Below are 16613 nucleotides of genomic sequence, written 5' to 3'. Positions count from 1 at the left end.
TCCACAGCTCCTCAGTACCATTCCACTCTCATCTCTCCCTACACTCCTCCCCGTGAACTCCGTTCGCTGGGTAAATGTCTCCTGTCGTCCCCCTTCTCCCCCACTGCTAACTCCTGGCTCCGTTCCTTCTATCTCGCTGCTCCCTATGCCTGGAATAGACTCCCTGAGCCAGTATGTCAGGCTCAGTCTCTGGCTTTCTTCAAGTCCAGGCTTAAAGCCCACCTCTTTTCTACTGCTTTCGACTCCTAACCATGACTCTCTTATTCAACACCCTCACTTATCACCCTCTACCACTGCAATTTCCCCACCCCTAGCTGTCTGTTCGTCTGTCCAATTTAGATTGTAAGCTCTGTTGACCTGGGACTGTCTTTTCATGTTAATTTGTACAGCGCTGCATAAGTCTAGCGCTATAGAAATGTTTAATAGTAGTAGTAGTAGTCTTCCTGCTTGTTGACTTAATACATTGCAGCCCAGTTGTCTGGTTGTACAGCTAATCTCTGAAAGTCTTTAGAGCATTCCAAATGGCTCGTAACTCCTGGACAGCGGTCTTCACTAATTTTTAAGCTGGGGCCACTTTGGATTTTAATGAAGAGCCACCAAATATATTCCCGTTTGGAGCTGCAGCACTACTGACTAGGGTGTGTCAGACATCCATTCCTACCAGCCCACCCTCAAACCTTTAGTTGGGAGTTCAGTCACAACTGTGATAATACACCATTCAACTGTATCTCAGCCAGATCTGATTGCCATGGGTCATAAGTGATCTTCAGTAGACAAGTAGCCTAATGGTTAGAGCAGCGGGCTGAGAACCTGGGGAGCTTAGTTTATTTATTTAGATTTATTTACCACCTTTATGAAGAGATACACCTAAGGTGTGTCCCCACTGCAGCTCCTTGTGATATTTGGCAAGTCACTTCATTCTCCATTGCCTTATGTACAAACTCAGACTGTATGGCCTTCAGGAGGAGAAATATTATCTTCTAAAGCTGAATATACACTACTTCAATAGCTTTCAGGCTTGCAGTTATTATATAAGAAAATTAATTTAAATAAATAAATCTCAGTTTTTCTCACAATTAGCCCCAGACTCACCTCTGACAGCCAGCAATGGATCACCTTAATAACATTATTCAGTTTTTTTTTAACTCATGAGCAAACAGTCTGATGATATCAGTACAAACATTTGATCATTCTCCACATACATATACAAAATGGACTACAGCCTGATTCGGTGGAATCAACACTGGTAAAAAGATCCCCGAAATAGTACCCTCTGATGCTAACAACTTAAGAAACCTTCTTTTTTTTTGAGAGAGATTTCCTCACAAAGACATCCTCTTTGCTTTTATAACAAGTTTGCTTACCTGAGCCTTGTTATAGACTGTGCCACTGATATCAGGCACTCCTGTGTTACTTGAAGATACTGAAACACCTATAAAAAAAAAAAAAGAGAAAAAAAAATTCTCTTCACTGTTCTGTTAATATTTGTTCAAAGCCCAATTTCATCCCGAAGGTTCTTCTAACTCATTTCACAGTATGTGGATTCAGCCTACAGTACAAGACTATTCCATTTTTGTTTTGTTTTTTATTTGTACCCCGCGCTTTCCCACTCATGGCAGGCTCAATGCAGCTTAGGTACTTATTTGTACCTGGGGCAACGGAGGGTTAAGTGACTTGCCCAGAGTCACAAGGAGCTGCCTGTGCCTGCAGTGGGAATCGAACCCAGTTCCCCAGGACCAAAGTCCACCACTCTAACCACTAGGCCACTCCTCCACTCCACTTCCTTTCCAACGCTTCTTTTACTGAAAACCTATATGAAATCAAAGTCCATTAAGTGTTTGCTTGACACTGTCCTTGACCAGCCCTTTGTTTTAACTATATTTTTAAAATCTGAAAGTCAGTTAGGCTGCAGTGCTGTCTTCTAGGATCAGTGTCTCACCAGTTCAGGTTTGCTGTAGGGCAACGAAAGAGCAGAATACATTCTGCTAATAAAACAATGCTTCTTGCAGAACAGCACGAGGCATTCATATGATGGAGATGTTCTCGAAGTTTAAGAAAATTATGCAAAGATTCAGATTTGAAGTTATAACTGATGTTTGACCAAATTTGTTGCTCTTCACTTCTAATAAAAAAAAAGAAGCTTTTAATAACTATTTATGACCAGGTACCTAGCCAGGATCAAAAGCTTCAGCAGAATTAATCTTACTCTTGCTTCAAACACAGAACAGAACATGTATTGCATTGCTTATACTTCTTCTGGATGGATTTAAAATACATCAGCATGAAAAACAATGCTGCCTAATATTTCCTTCTAAACCTACCCTGTAAGATTTCCAGGTCTCTAATAGAACTACATATTCTTTAACCCTAACTAAACATAGAAACATGATGGCAGATAAAGGCCAAATAACCCATCCAGTCTGCCCATCCTCTGTAACCCCCAATTCTACCTGTTCCTAAGCGATCCCACATGCTTATCCCATGCCTTGTAAAATTCTGACACAGTCCTTGTCTCCATGACCTCTGCCAGAAGGCCATTCCACGCCTCCACCACCCTTTCTGTGAAATAATACTTCCTTAGGTTACTCCTAAGCCTATTCCCTCTTAACTTTGTCATATGCCCCCTCATTCCAGAGCTCTCCTTCATTTGAAAAAGGCTCTCTTCCTGTACATAAATGCCCTTGAGATGTTTAAACGTTCTATCATGTCTCCTCTCTCCCTCCTCTCTTCCAGCGTATACATGTTGAGGTTCATAAGCCTGTCCCTATAATTTTTGCATTCAAGACCGTTTACTAATTTCATAGCTGCCCTCTGGACCGACTCCATCCTGTTTATATCTTTCCGTAGGTGCGGTCTCCAGAACTGCAAGCAGTACTCCAAATAGGGCCTCACCAGACACTTATACAACAGCACTATCACCTCCCTTTTCCTGTTGGTCATGCCTCTCTTTATGCACCCAAGCATCCTTCTGGCTTTGGCCGTCGCTTTTTCTACCTGTTTGAAAACTTTATGGTCATTAGACACAATCACCCCTAAGTCCCGCTGTTCCTTCGCACACTGAAGCACTTCACCCCCTATACCGTTCCCTCGGATTTTTGCAAGTGCATGACCCTGCCTTTTTTGGGATTAAACCTTTGATGCCAAATATCGGTCCATTCCTCTAGCTTTGCTAGTTCCTTGCTCAGTCATTCACACCCTATTGCAGAGTTTAGTATCATCCGCAAAGAGACAAACCTTACCAGACAGCCCCTCTGCAATATTGCTCACAAAGACGTTAAAAAGAGCCGGCCCTAGGACCGATCCCTGCGGTACTCCACTGACGACATCCTTTTCTTCAGAGCAAGCTCCATTTACCACTACCCTCTGTCTCCTACGTGTCAAAGGCTTTGCTGAATTCCAAGTATACCATATCAAGCACCTCTCCCACATCCAACTGTTTGGTCATCCAGTCGAAGAAGACAGTCAGATTCGTCTGACACGACCTGCCACTAGTGAAGCCATGCTGCCTTGGGTCCCGCATTCCATGTAGTTCAAGAAAGCTCACAATCCTCCTCTTTAGAAGCATTTCCATTAGCTTACTCACCACTGAGGTCAGACTGACAGGTCTGTAATTCCCAACCTCCTTCCTCCTTACTTCCACTCTTGTGTAGAGGAACCACATTCGCCCTTCTCCAGTCCACCGGGACCACTCCAGTATCTAAGGAAGCATTGAAGAGGTCTGTCAGCGGAGTCGACAGAACTTCTTCGAGTTCCTTAAGCACCCTCCGGTGTATCCCATCAGGCCCCATCATTCTGTCTCTGTCTAGCTGGAGGCTATCCAGTATAATACCAGTTTTACAAAAAGAGTTCCAGGGATGATCCAGGAATCTACGTATCAGTGACTCTGATATTCCTGCCTGGCAAAATAATGGATGCTATTAAGAAGGTGGTCCAGAGGGCAGCTTCCAAATTAGTAAGTGGTCTCGGTCATAAAACATATAGTGATAGGCTCATGAACCTCAACATGTATACACTGGAAGAGAGCCAGGAGATATGATAGAGATGTTTAAATACCTCAGTGGTGTACAGGAGGTGAGCCTTTTTCAAATGAAGGAAAACTCTGGAATGAGAGGACATAGGATGAAGTTAAGAGGAAACATGCTTAGGAGGAATCTAAGAAAATACTCTTTCATGGAAAGGGTGGCGGATGCGTGGAATGGCCTCCCAGTGGAGGTCGTGGAGACGAAGACTGTGTCAGAATTTAAGAAAGTGTGGCACAGGCATGTGGGATCCCTTAGGAAAAGGAGGACAGTGGGTACTGAGGAAAGGCAGACTGGATGGGCCACTTGGCCCCTATTTGCCCGTCATGTTTCTAAGAACAGCAGGGTAATGTATTGGGTTCAGTGCAGTGTTCTCTCTCAGCTGTGCGCATGTACGTGGGTTAGAGAGGGAGCACACACACTCATCAACTGTGTGCACAGAATTTTTGCTGACTTTATAAGAACATAAGAATAGCCATAGTGGGTCAGACCAATAGTCCATCTAGCCCAATATCCTGCTTCCAACAGAGGGCAATCAAGGTCTCAAGTACCTGGCAGAAACCCAATTAATAGCAACATTCCATGCTACTAATTCCGGGGCAAGCAGTGACTTCTCCCATGTCCATCTCAATAACAGACTATGGAGTTTTCCTCCAGAAATTTTTCCAAACCTTCTGAAATTGAGAACATAGGCTATACCACACACAGAGTTGAGGCTAAAAACTTGTGCACCAAATGTTTATCATGCACACATGGGCCATCAAAAATTAGGGCCATCAAAAATTAGAGAGAACACTGGTTAAGTGATATCAGTCATACTGGGTCAGACTGATGGTTCATCTGGCCCAGTATCCTGCTTCCAACAGTAGCCAATCCTCCATATCACAAATGTTCAACCCCCAAAGATCAGCAAGACCCTATGCTATCAGTTCCAGGGATAAGTACTGGCTTTCCCCCTGTGTATCTTAATAGCAAACTATGGACATTTACTTCAGGAACTTGTCCTAACCTTTTTGAAACCCAGATACACTAACTGCTGTCACCACATTATCTGGCAACAAGTTCCAGAATTTAATTTGTTGAGTGAAAAAATATTTTCTCTTATTAGTTTTTAAAGTATTACCATGGAATGTCACCTAATCTTTGTAATTTTTTTAAAGGGTAAACAATTAACATAGTAGATGACAGCAGATAAAGACCTGTATGGTCCATCCAGTCTGCCCAACAAGATAAACTCAGTACAAGATATTTTTATTTTATTTTTGTTACATTTGTACCCCGCGCTTTCCCACTCATGGCAGGCTCAATGCGGCTTACATGGGGCAATGGAGGGTTAAGTGACTTGCCCAGAGTCACAAGGAGCTGCCTGTGCTGGGAATCGAACTCAGTTCCTCAGTTCCCCAGGAACCAAAGTCCACCACCCTAACCACTTGGCCACTCCTCCATGTATACCTGATCTTGATTTGTCCTTGCCATTTTCAGGGCACAGACCATAGAAGTCTGCCCGGCACTGTCTTTGTTCTAAAAATGATTCATGTTTACCCGTTCTACTCCACTCAGGATTTTGTAGACCTCTGTCATATCCCCTCCCTACCTTAGCTGTCTTCTCCAAGATGAAGAGCCCTAATCTCTTAAGTCTTTCCTCATATGAGAAGAGTTCCATTCCCTTAATCATTTTGGTCACCCTCCTATGAACCTTTTCTAATTCTGCTATATCTTTTTTGAGGTAAGGTGACAATTGCACATAATACTCAAGGTGAAGTCACACCACAGAGTGAGACAGAGGCATAATAATATTCTTTGTCTTCTTTTACATTCCTTTCTTAATAATTCCTAGCATTGCTTGCTTTTTTGGCTACTGCCACCGCACATTGAGCAGAATATTTCAATCTGTTGTTCACAATGACATCTAGATCTTTTCTTTGGTGGTGACCACTAATGTGGAACCTAGCATCAAATAACTATGATTTTTCTCAATGTGCATCACTTTGCATTTATCCACATTAAATTTCAGCTGCCATTTGGATGCCCAGTCTTCCAATTTCCTAAGGTCCTCCTTCAATATCTCACAGTCTGCATATGATTTAACAACTTTGAAAAGTTGTGTCATCTGCAAATTCAATCACCTCACTTGTCGTTCCCATTTCCAGTTCATTTATAAATATGTTAAATAGCACCAATCCCACTATTTATTTTCCTTTCCTCTGAGGAAAATGGCCATTTAACCCTACCATTTGTTTTATAACTTTTAAACACTTCTCAGTCCACAACAGAACATTATTTCTTATCCCATGGATTTTTAATTTTCTCAGGAGTCTCATGAGAGAGCCTATCAAAAGTTTTTGCTTTTTTTTTTTTTTTTAATCTAGATGCACACATCAACTGGCTCTCCTTTATCCACTTGTTTATTTATGCCTTCAAAGAAATAAAGCAAATTGATGAGGCAAGATTTCCTTTTGAATCCAGGTTGACACCATGTCAATTATTAATCAGTTATGTCCCTTATATTATACCTTACTATATCAGCCACACTGTCTGGAAAAAAGGAGGAGGGAATTCTAATTATTCACAAAACTAAGTTTAATTTTATTGTTATAGTATATGGTCTGACCTGGGATGTGAAGCACTATTGTCAAACATTTGTCTTACGTATCTTCTACCTCAGTAGATTTACTATTCAAGTTTGTGGACTGGTTAACTACAATTATTGTGAGCATCACTAAACCTATATTGTGTGATTTTAACTGAAGACTGGATGTGTTTTCATGGTGCTGTGATGTGGAAGATGTTTTTAAAACTGTGATAGAAACAAAGGGTCATATGTTAGATCTTTTACTTTTGCCAGAGCTTTTTGTTTCTGAGAGAGGTATGGCATCTATTGCCATAGTTGGATCAATATTTGACAACTTTTTGATCTAATAGGAAATGATTGAACTGAACCAGGTTTTATATGAAACATTGCAGCAATGAAGTTTGACTGACCTGAGTTATGCTTTGAACACTGAAATTTACATACAGAAGGGATGGTTATGCTGTCAGATTTAGAGAGCTTGGTTGACATTTGTGGCATTCAACACTGGGTGGGGTTTTGGATCAAGTTATAAAAGTATGTCTGAATATGCAAGAACTGGTGATGAGCAGTAGGAGGAATGATAAATGGCTCAATAGTCCACCAAACAAAGATTTATTGTAGGACCATTAAAAACCAAATGAGATAGGGAATCAAAAACAGAGGTAGTGCTAGATGCTAACTGCCAGTTCTCTTACCTACTTTGAATTTTACCTCATATAAGTCAAAATGGCGAGGCAAGCAGGCTAGCTGCTTTGTGCAGCCTTCAACTACACCCCTGTTGGGACTGATTGATGGTTTTGTGATTCACGGAGGGAGTTGGCGCTTCAGGTTTGGTAGTAAGTGCCCTGCTGGGACCTCTCCTGGGTGAAGAGGTGGAGAGTTCCCTTGGAGCCAAGCCATTTTTGAGTCCAGACCAGAGGACCCCCTCCTTGCCCCAGCCACATGGTGAAAGTTCACCGACTGAAGAATAATAAAGTTCGGGGCAGCAGTACCCACAGGACATAGATGGAGAATGTGTTTTTCTGGGTTGAGAGGCGATATCTCTGCGGAACCATGATAGGGAACTGCGCCTGGCTGAGAGAGGTGAAACAACCTGATGGAAGTTTTGTTTCCTGTGGCTCTGCAGCAGATTGGGAAGAGCCAAGGGTATCGATTGCTGTTGCAATACCTGTTTTTCTGCCAGATACCCTTGTGAGTAAGCCAACAGTAATGTCATTATATAAGATATGGCATGCTATTTCAGACCTAGCTAAAATTATTTTCCTCAATTGTGAAATCTTAAATATGCAAATACTGTCTTAGAGAAAAGACTGGGATGATGTGAGTGTGATATAATGAAATTAAAACCTGAAGTGGGAAAAAGTATCTACAATGCAAACAATTTTCCAACAGGTTGAAACCAAGCAGATGCCTATTATGAAAGATATTACTGGGATTGCTACAAGACTAGAAAATATTGAAAATCATCTGAGAAGTATAAATTTACCATTTGTGAATTTTTCTAGAGATAAAATGTCTTCTCCAAAGGAAATGTTTGAACAATATTTTTTTGGAAGTATTTCAATTAACTAAAGTTGGTCATTCGTGTTTGATTAGCCCTATTCCTTCCCCCAGCCCTTTTCCCCCTCTCTTCCCTTTTTCATTATTTAGTTCTTCTTGATTGTTTGTGTGTATGGTCCTATTGTACATTCCTATCCACCATTGTAGTTCCTTTCTTGTTTTTTTTTTAATGATTATTGTAAACTGCTTGTTAGCAAAGGAGGTATAGCAAAACCAACTAAATAAATAAAATAAAGAAGAGATACTACAGTTTTACAGAGTGTATTACCTCCCATCTAAGAACAGGTGCGGTCAGATAAAATCAGATATTACTGCAGATTCTTTGGAACCAATTCAAGGAGAAAATCTTATCTTGATAATTTATGTGTTATACTTGGTATGAATCTGGGTAACTGTATTGACAGAGATAAGATACAAAAATGCTATTTTAAATTTAGGGCTAATTTATTCAGAGGCGTTAAAGTTTACTTATTTCCTGACATACTTGAGAAGCTCAGAAATGGCACAGACAGTTTCTCTTGTTAAGATCCGGTGTACTCCAACTGGGAGCTTAGTCCATTAAGTATGTATTTTGGTACTGTCATGAAACACTTAGCCACCCGCATGGTTCTAACCCTGTGGCCACCTGGTCCTGCAGCTGCAACTTGTTCTCTACACTAGCACCCGCCAACCCACTGACTAGGTCTAACTTGCCTCTGGGCGAGTCTCCCACTCTCAGGTATTCTCCGGCGATTTCTAGGTTACTAGGGCCACACTCCAGGGGTTCCACAGTACCTAAAAAGCACCAACAGACCAAACACACAAACCACCAGAATTCTTAAGTCAGTCTAGGACAGTAGAATCAATAAATTAATAAGGCTTATTGTCGGAGCAGAACAGTGAACCATAAAAACAGAAGAAAAATAGCAAACAATAACAGGTAACTGAATATTGGCCAATACTAAAACTATCTAAACACTTAGTCACTACCTGGATAGTGCCTGGGAAGTACAGGAAATATAGTTGCTCACCGGTTACAGAATATAACTGCTCACAGGGTCTCAGTGAAGAGAACTTTCTCTTTCCTCTCCCTGGCTGAAATTGGGGAAAAAGCCAGAACATCCTGGCTGAATTTGAGCTCCTGGGCCAATCAGAGCCCAGGACATTTTTAAAAAGTAGGTGGCCACATTACTGCAGGTTACTATCCTTTCGGTGTTAAACTAAAGAAGGAATAGTTATTTTTTTCTGACAGTTTTAAACATAACATGCACCACCTGCTGGCCAAACTAGAGAAAAACACTTAATGAAATCAATTTCATGTAGGAAAATTCACCATTTTGCAACAGGTACCCAACGCACCTGATATTTTTCTTAGTTGCTAAAAGAGTTGCTGGTTCTACTGCAGGAATGGTTTGAAGGACCAAAAATTTAGGGCCCTATTTACTAAGGTGCGCTAGAATTTTTAGCATGTGCCAAAAATTAGTATGCATTAACCCCGTAGACACCCATACAAATATTATAGGCATCTACACGATTAGCGTATGCTAATGCTTAGCATGTGTTAAAAACACTAACGTGCCTCTAGTGCATCTTAGTAAACAGGGCCCTTAGTTTGCTACTCCTTATGTCTAACAGTGTGCTTCTTTTCCCCTCATTATTTAATATCGGTAAAATCTTTCTTTTCTCTCCTTGATTGCTATTGGATTCCCTACTGGGATTGGAAATGGGAGATAATCGGGAATAATTTGAGATAGAAGGCTTGTCTTCCTGTTTATTGTTTCTTGGTACTTGTGAAACACTTTTCTTGTCCTACTCTAGTTTTTCTGTACAAGTATATTTACTTGATTTTTTTTAATGAAATGCTTACAAATAATAATTAACAAAAACCCCCAAAAGAAATAACAGAATGATTTGCATTTATATTATATTTGGTGGACTCCTGAGCCATTCATTATTCCTTCTACTGGTCATCACTACTTCTTTCTTATGTCCTCTTTTCCCATCCCTTGTTTACCCCTGCATTAGCAAACAGTAAGTGATCATTATGATGAACAGAGTGCAAATGGAGGACATCAACACCCTTTGAGGACAAATTAGCCTATCGTAGCAAAGCACTGGATGCAAGGAGTCTTTTATATGAATTAAATCCAAAAATCTTTGAACTGTTCTTTAAGCTTGTTCACCACAATTTGTGCTCTGACCTATTTTCCACTCAACTGGATTTGATGCACAAGAACTAGAAGATTAATGTAATGACAAAACTCAATCTACTTGCTCTGGATTTACTGTTTTCATTTCAGAGGCCTGTAATTCTGAGATGGTCAGATCTTTCTGTAACACTAAATGTCTATTTTCTAATATATTTTCATCACTCATGATGTATTGTAAGCCACATTGAGCCCAAAAGAGGTGGGAAAATGTGGGATACAAATGCAATAAATAAATAAATCAGGAATATCAGGTTTCTCTCAGTAAGTCCACGAATTAGGCAAAAGATGGGATCCCCGTTTAGCTTTAAAAATAAAAAGACTTAGTGATGAACGAATATTGGAGCTTGAAACGTGGTAGCATTGACTATTTATGAAAACTAATATGAGAGAGTGTTTGAGATAATATTGAAATTGTGTATAATAATAATCTCCACACTATATATAATAGGTCTCTAACTAGATTACTCAATTTTTCTATGGCATATTTGCCGAACTGGGCGATGCGGGATGGTGTCTACCCACTTGTGAGAAGAAGCAAGCCTGCTTGTCCTTGGAGAAAAGGGTTGTAACAGAGGTTTATAAAAATATGGGTTTGGATTATTCATTTTATATACCGCCTTATACCTTAGTGCCAAAATAGTTAATAAGTTGACTGAATAGCTCCTTATCCTTTCAAATAGTAGTAAGACTAAGAAACTTGCCATGAAACTGGTAGCAGATATAAACAAATCTTAAAATGTATATTTTCATTCAATACACAATTAAAATATGCAATTTGTTGCCAGAAGATATCAGTAATATAGCTAGGTTTATAAAAGGTTTGTTAATGAACCTCTTTTGTTTGTTTGTTACATTTGTACCCCGCGCTTTCCCACTCATGGCAGGCTCAATGCGGCTTACATATTGTAAACAGGTACTTATTTGTACCTGGGGCAATGGAGGGTTAAGCGACTTGCCCAGAGTCACAAGGAGCTGCCTGTGCCTGAAGTGGGAATCGAACTCAGTTCCTCAGTTCTCCAGGACCAAAGTCCACCACCCTAACCACTAGGCCACTCCTCTTCTCCAGAAACTTGCCCAATTAGCCAAGGAATTTTAAGAATCAATATCTCTATCATGAAACAGATCTGCCTACTAAAATGTGCTAGGACTTTCAAGGGACCACACTGGTCAAGACAGGATGCCGAGTTCAAAAGACGGAATATCACTCTATCCCATTTTATTTTCTTGCATGTCCTGTAAATGTGACAACTCTGTACCATTGAACCGAGCATGTTTGATCTAATAACTGAAGGGAGAAGAACAAGGAGGATAGAATTTCTTTGACCCTTGATAATAGTATTGCATTTTCTCCCAATTCTTGAACCTTCCTGAGAGAAATCTCTCATGACATTTCTAGCTTGCACAGAAGACTAATGACTAATTGTCAGCAGATAAATACATTTTTTTTTTCATACAGTGCATAATTAAGCTATGGAATCTGTTGCCAAAGAATGTGGTCAAAGAAACATACACAGCAGAATTATTTGCTTTCCTTTAGTCCTTCCAGACCGGCCCAGAATGTGACTGGTGGTTGTGCACGCCTTCCAGCAGTTGGAGACTGAGAAAAAAAACTGTGACTCTAGAGAGAGCCAATAAGAGCCCTTGGCAACAAGAGAAAGATCCAGTAACAAAGTACCAAAGCAGAAGGAAGTAAAACAATAAGTAAATGGTCCATGCATACGAAAGCCTGAGCAGCCCACCAGCACATTGCCAACGCAGGGTGTGTTCCACCAACGATAATGTGACCAATGACATGCCCCCTGCATATCATGCACAAAAGGTTACATACTGAACCATAGAATTTGTGGGTTTTTTTTTTTAACAATGAAACCAGCAACACAGCTCCCAAGAAAACAATCACTTAACTCTTAAAGACACATAATACCTAAAGGGAGGGATCTGGGCTGGTCCGGAGGGACTAAAGGAAAGCAAATTAGCAGGTAAGGTCTAATTTCTCCTTCCTTAGCGTTCCTCTGGACCGGCCCAGAATGTGACTGGTGGGAAGTAACAAAGCAGTAAGATGATGGGAGGGACTCTAACAGCCCCGCCATCAAAACATGTGCCCCAAAAACAACTTGCTGATGACTCAGGCGGTCCAATCGATAGTGCTTAGAAAAGGAATGCCATACAAATGTCCTCTGGAGGCACCAGACAGCGCTCTGCCCAAGAAGTAGCCTGACCTCTGGTAGAGTGAGCCTTAACTCCTTCCACAACAGCTTTCCCAGAAAGAAGGTAAGCTGATGCAATAAGTTCCTTAAGCCAACAAGAAATAGTGGGCTTAGAAGCCATAAGCCCTTTGTGTGAACCTCCGATGAGAGTAAACAAATGACTGGACCGACAAATCTCCTCCGTAGACTTGACATAATGCTTCAGAACTCTTGACATCCAAATGCTTCAAGAGACGCTGCTCCTCCAAACCGGAGAAAGAACCTAGAACAGGCAACACCACCAGTTGAGATGAATGAAAATGAGTCAATACCTTGGGCAGAAAAGAAGGAATTGGTCTTAAAACCACTCGATCCAAGCTGAATTTAAAAAACGAAGACCTACACAAAAGAGCCTGCAACTCCGAAACTCTCCTAGCTAAGGCAATAGCCACTAAAAACAATGCCTTCAGGGTTAAGTCCTTCAAAGTACAAGAAGATAAAGGCTCAAAGGGAGGCTTGGTAAGAACCAAGAGTACCAAATTAAGATCCCAGCGGGGAACAGAACAGTGAGATGGAGGACGTAGGAGGTTAACCCCTCTTTAAAAAACGGAACACATCCAGGTGGCTAGCCAGCGATCTTCCTTGAACACCTCGAAAACATGACAGAGTTGCAATGTGCATTTTAAGAGAAGCCAAAACAAGGCCTTTGTCAAACTAATGCTGCAGAAAATCCAAAATTTGCAGGACGGACGCGCGAAAGAGAGCTATCCCGAGCTCCTCACACCAGGCCCAAACATAATTCAAAGAGCTAGAACGCTGACGAAAGCGAAGCATAGTAGCAATCACATTAGCAGAGTATTCCTTCTTGTTAGTCTCGCCCGCTCAAGAGCCAGGCCTTAAGACAGAATCGACCCAGATCTGGATGAAACACCGGGCCCTGAGCCAAAAGATCCTGCCTGACCGAGAGCTTGAACGGATCCTCTACTAGAAGCCGCTGAAGATCAGCGTACCACGGTCTGCGAGGCCAATCCAGTGCCACCAAGATCAGACGGCCCCTGTGCATCTCAACTCTCTGAAGTAGACGCCCTATCAATGGCCAGGGAAGAAAGGCATAAAGAAGACTGGTCGGCCAGGGAGCAAACAGGTCCATCCTGGGGAATACCCAACGGTTCACCACCACCCGATATGCCACATTGCTTAGAGCCCACTCCCCAGGATCTTGCATGTTTCGACTGAGAAAGTCTGCCTGAACATTTTGAATTCCTGCCACATGAGCCGCTGACAGCGCCAACAGATGCACCTCCGACCACTGTAACAGCTGTGATGCTTCTTGCTCCAACTCCTCGAAATGAAAATGCTGGCCTGAGCACTGCAAACCGAAAGAAACGTTGGTGTGCCGGTCGAATAGGGATATGCAAGTAGGTTTCTGTGAGGTTGAGCGACGTCAGAAACTCCCCGGTCTGCACTGCCACAATGACCAACTGCAAAGTCTCCATACAAAACGAGGGCACCCTGATGGCTCGATTGACCATCTGGAGATCTAAAATCGGCCTGAAGGAACCCTCTTGCTTTGGGAACCAGAAAGTATATGGAGTAACGTCCTAGACGCTGCTCTGCCAAAGGAACTGGACAAATAGCCTGAAGGTCGAGAAGTCTGCGTAGAGTGTTCCTGACAGCCCTGGTTTTGAGAACAGAGAACGGCAGGGAGACTCCACAAAAGCGTCTGACAAAGGACGAGCAAACTCTAAGGTGAATCCCATCACGAATAACCTCTAGAACCCACTGGTCTGAAGTAATTTGGGCCCACCTCCCATAAAACTGCGCCAACCGAGCTCCTACCTGAACCGGAGGCTGGGCCTGCAAACCTTCACTGCTGAGGACGGGAGGAAAACGAGAAAGAATTTCCTGTTTCCCAACCGCCTCTAAGACCACCCCAAAAGGAGTGGGTCCTCTGAAAAAAACTTGGATCGTTGAAATGGAACTACTCTGCCTGGTCTATACCGAAAATCACGGCCCCTACCACGGCCGGAAAAATCACCATGTCCAGGCCCCCTGGGACGATCCTCAGGAAGCCTTGGCACTTTAGCCTCACCCAGGCTATGCAGCAGCTTATCCAACTCATTGCCAAAGAGAAAAGAACCCTTAAAAGGAAATTTACTAAGCTTGGACTTAGCCGCATCCGCAGACCAGCCACAAAGCCAAAGAGAGCGATGGGCTGCCACGCAAAGAGCCATAGACTTAGAAGAGGCCCAAAGCAAGTCGTAAAGAGCATCCACCAAAAAGGCTGAACCCATTTTCAACTTTGCCACTTCGGCATCTATCGCTGAAAAATCATCAGAAGAACGGTCCAAGACCTTTTCAGACCAATGAAAACAGGCTCTTGCTACTAAAGAACCACAGATAGCAGCCTGCACTGCCAGAGCAGAAACATCAAAACTATTCTTTAACAAGAGTTCTATACGGCGATCCTGGACATCCCTCAAAAGCCGTCCCGCCATCCACGGGAACCGTATTTCGTTAAGTGACTGCGGACACTACGGCATCCACCACTGGAGGGCGTAAAAGATCCTTGTCTGAATCCGGAACAGGATAAAGCCTAAGCATGGATCTGGCAAGACGAAAGGCAGAATCCGGCACCTCCCACTGTGCCTGAATGATGTCCCTAATATCCTGATGCATTGGTAAAGTCTTACCTGGCCTACGAATACCTTTCACCAGTAAATCCACCTTTCTGGACTCCGCCACTGGAGTCTCCTGCTCCTCAAATCGCAAGGTACTGGAAACCTAAGAAAAGCTCCTACAGGTCATTTTTATGAAAAATTCTCACCACTGAAGGATCCTCCCCCGCAGGGAGAGGCTCCGCACCACTTTCCAGCTGACAGAGGTCCTCAGGAAAATGACCTTCCGGAAACACCTATGTCTCCTCCAAAAATGGCATTTCCTGGTCCAAATCAGAAGAAAAATCCTCTTCTAAATCCCAAAACTGCCTGGGCCACTTAGCAACCGCTGCTCGGCCCTCCTAAGACCTTTTCAATGAAGCCTCTCCTGGAGCAGCTTTGAACAATAAAAAAAAATTACTATAGTTGTACCACAAAGTCAGGCGGGAAGCCACCTTCACCCGCTGAAGAAACAGGAGTCTGAGGCAGAGCTGGTAGACAGGCCGGTAAAGCAGGCAGGGATGCAGTATTTAGAGGGAAAGACAAAATGTCAGTGTTTCCCGCCAAAATCAGCACTGCCAGCAAGGCTGACTCGACCGCACTTAAAACTGCTGAATTGGACCCCCCCCCATTTTTTACAGACCCTGCTTCGACGAAGCATCTACCGGGGTGCAAAACTTACAAGCACCGCTCAAGCCGACTCCCTGCCGCTGACAGACTGAACAGCGGCGGAACTTCTCTGCCATTGCTTCTGCCTAAGCCAACTGCGAACCAAAACAGGAGCCAGAAAAAACAACAAACTGTCACAGAGAGAAAACAGAAGCTATCTTGCTCGTTTAAAGAGAAATTAAAGGGCAGAGAACCAAAATCAAAGCTTGTCTTTTTTTTTCTTCTTCTCGTGGCTGCCTCTCCCTGCCTCAAAAGCTCTTCCCCTGAAGAGCTTAAGGAAACTGCCTTTCTGTGCTGATTTCTTTTTGTTTTGTTTTTTCACTCAAGCACAGCTTAAAAGAATACCAGGGAGGACATGGGAGAAGGGACCCAGCCTCCCGAGTTTGACACCCCAGAGGCGCTAATAGACCCCCCACGGGCATCTGCCTCTAAATAACAGGCTTTTAAAAAAATATATATATCCGAATACACAGCAGAAATAAATTCACCCAAACCAAGATATTAAAACAGAATTACAGCAAGAAATAGAAAAAATATAATATAACATAAATATAATATAATATAATATAAAGAATGAGACTGAAGGGCTCACCACCTTCCACCTGCTGGAGACTGAGATTACTGGATCTTTCTCTTGTTGCCAAGGGCTCTTATTGGCTCTCTCTAGAGTCACAGTTTTTTTCTCAGTCTCCACCTGCTGGAAGGCGTGCACAACCACCAGTCACATTCTGGGCTGGTCTGGAGGGACGCTAAGGAATGGC

General features: G+C 42.5%; 1 protein-coding gene across 4 annotated transcripts in view; it reads right to left on the bottom strand.

Annotated features, from left to right (window-relative positions):
• LOC115462835 (ubiquitin-associated protein 2-like) overlaps window positions 1-16613 on the bottom strand; it is a 473475-nt gene that overhangs the window by 21099 nt on the left and 435763 nt on the right. For all 4 annotated transcript variants that reach the window (XM_030192869.1, XM_030192870.1, XM_030192871.1 and 1 more), the window contains one exon: window positions 1365-1432. In XM_030192869.1, coding sequence (XP_030048729.1) covers window positions 1365-1432 — 68 coding nt within the window. The remainder of the gene's footprint in view (window positions 1-1364; window positions 1433-16613) is intronic.

Source organism: Microcaecilia unicolor, chromosome 2 (assembly GCF_901765095.1).
Source record: "Microcaecilia unicolor chromosome 2, aMicUni1.1, whole genome shotgun sequence".
NCBI lineage: Eukaryota > Metazoa > Chordata > Amphibia > Gymnophiona > Siphonopidae > Microcaecilia > Microcaecilia unicolor.
Note: the sequence above shows the minus strand (reverse complement) of the source record. Positions and strands in the feature narration are given on the sequence as shown.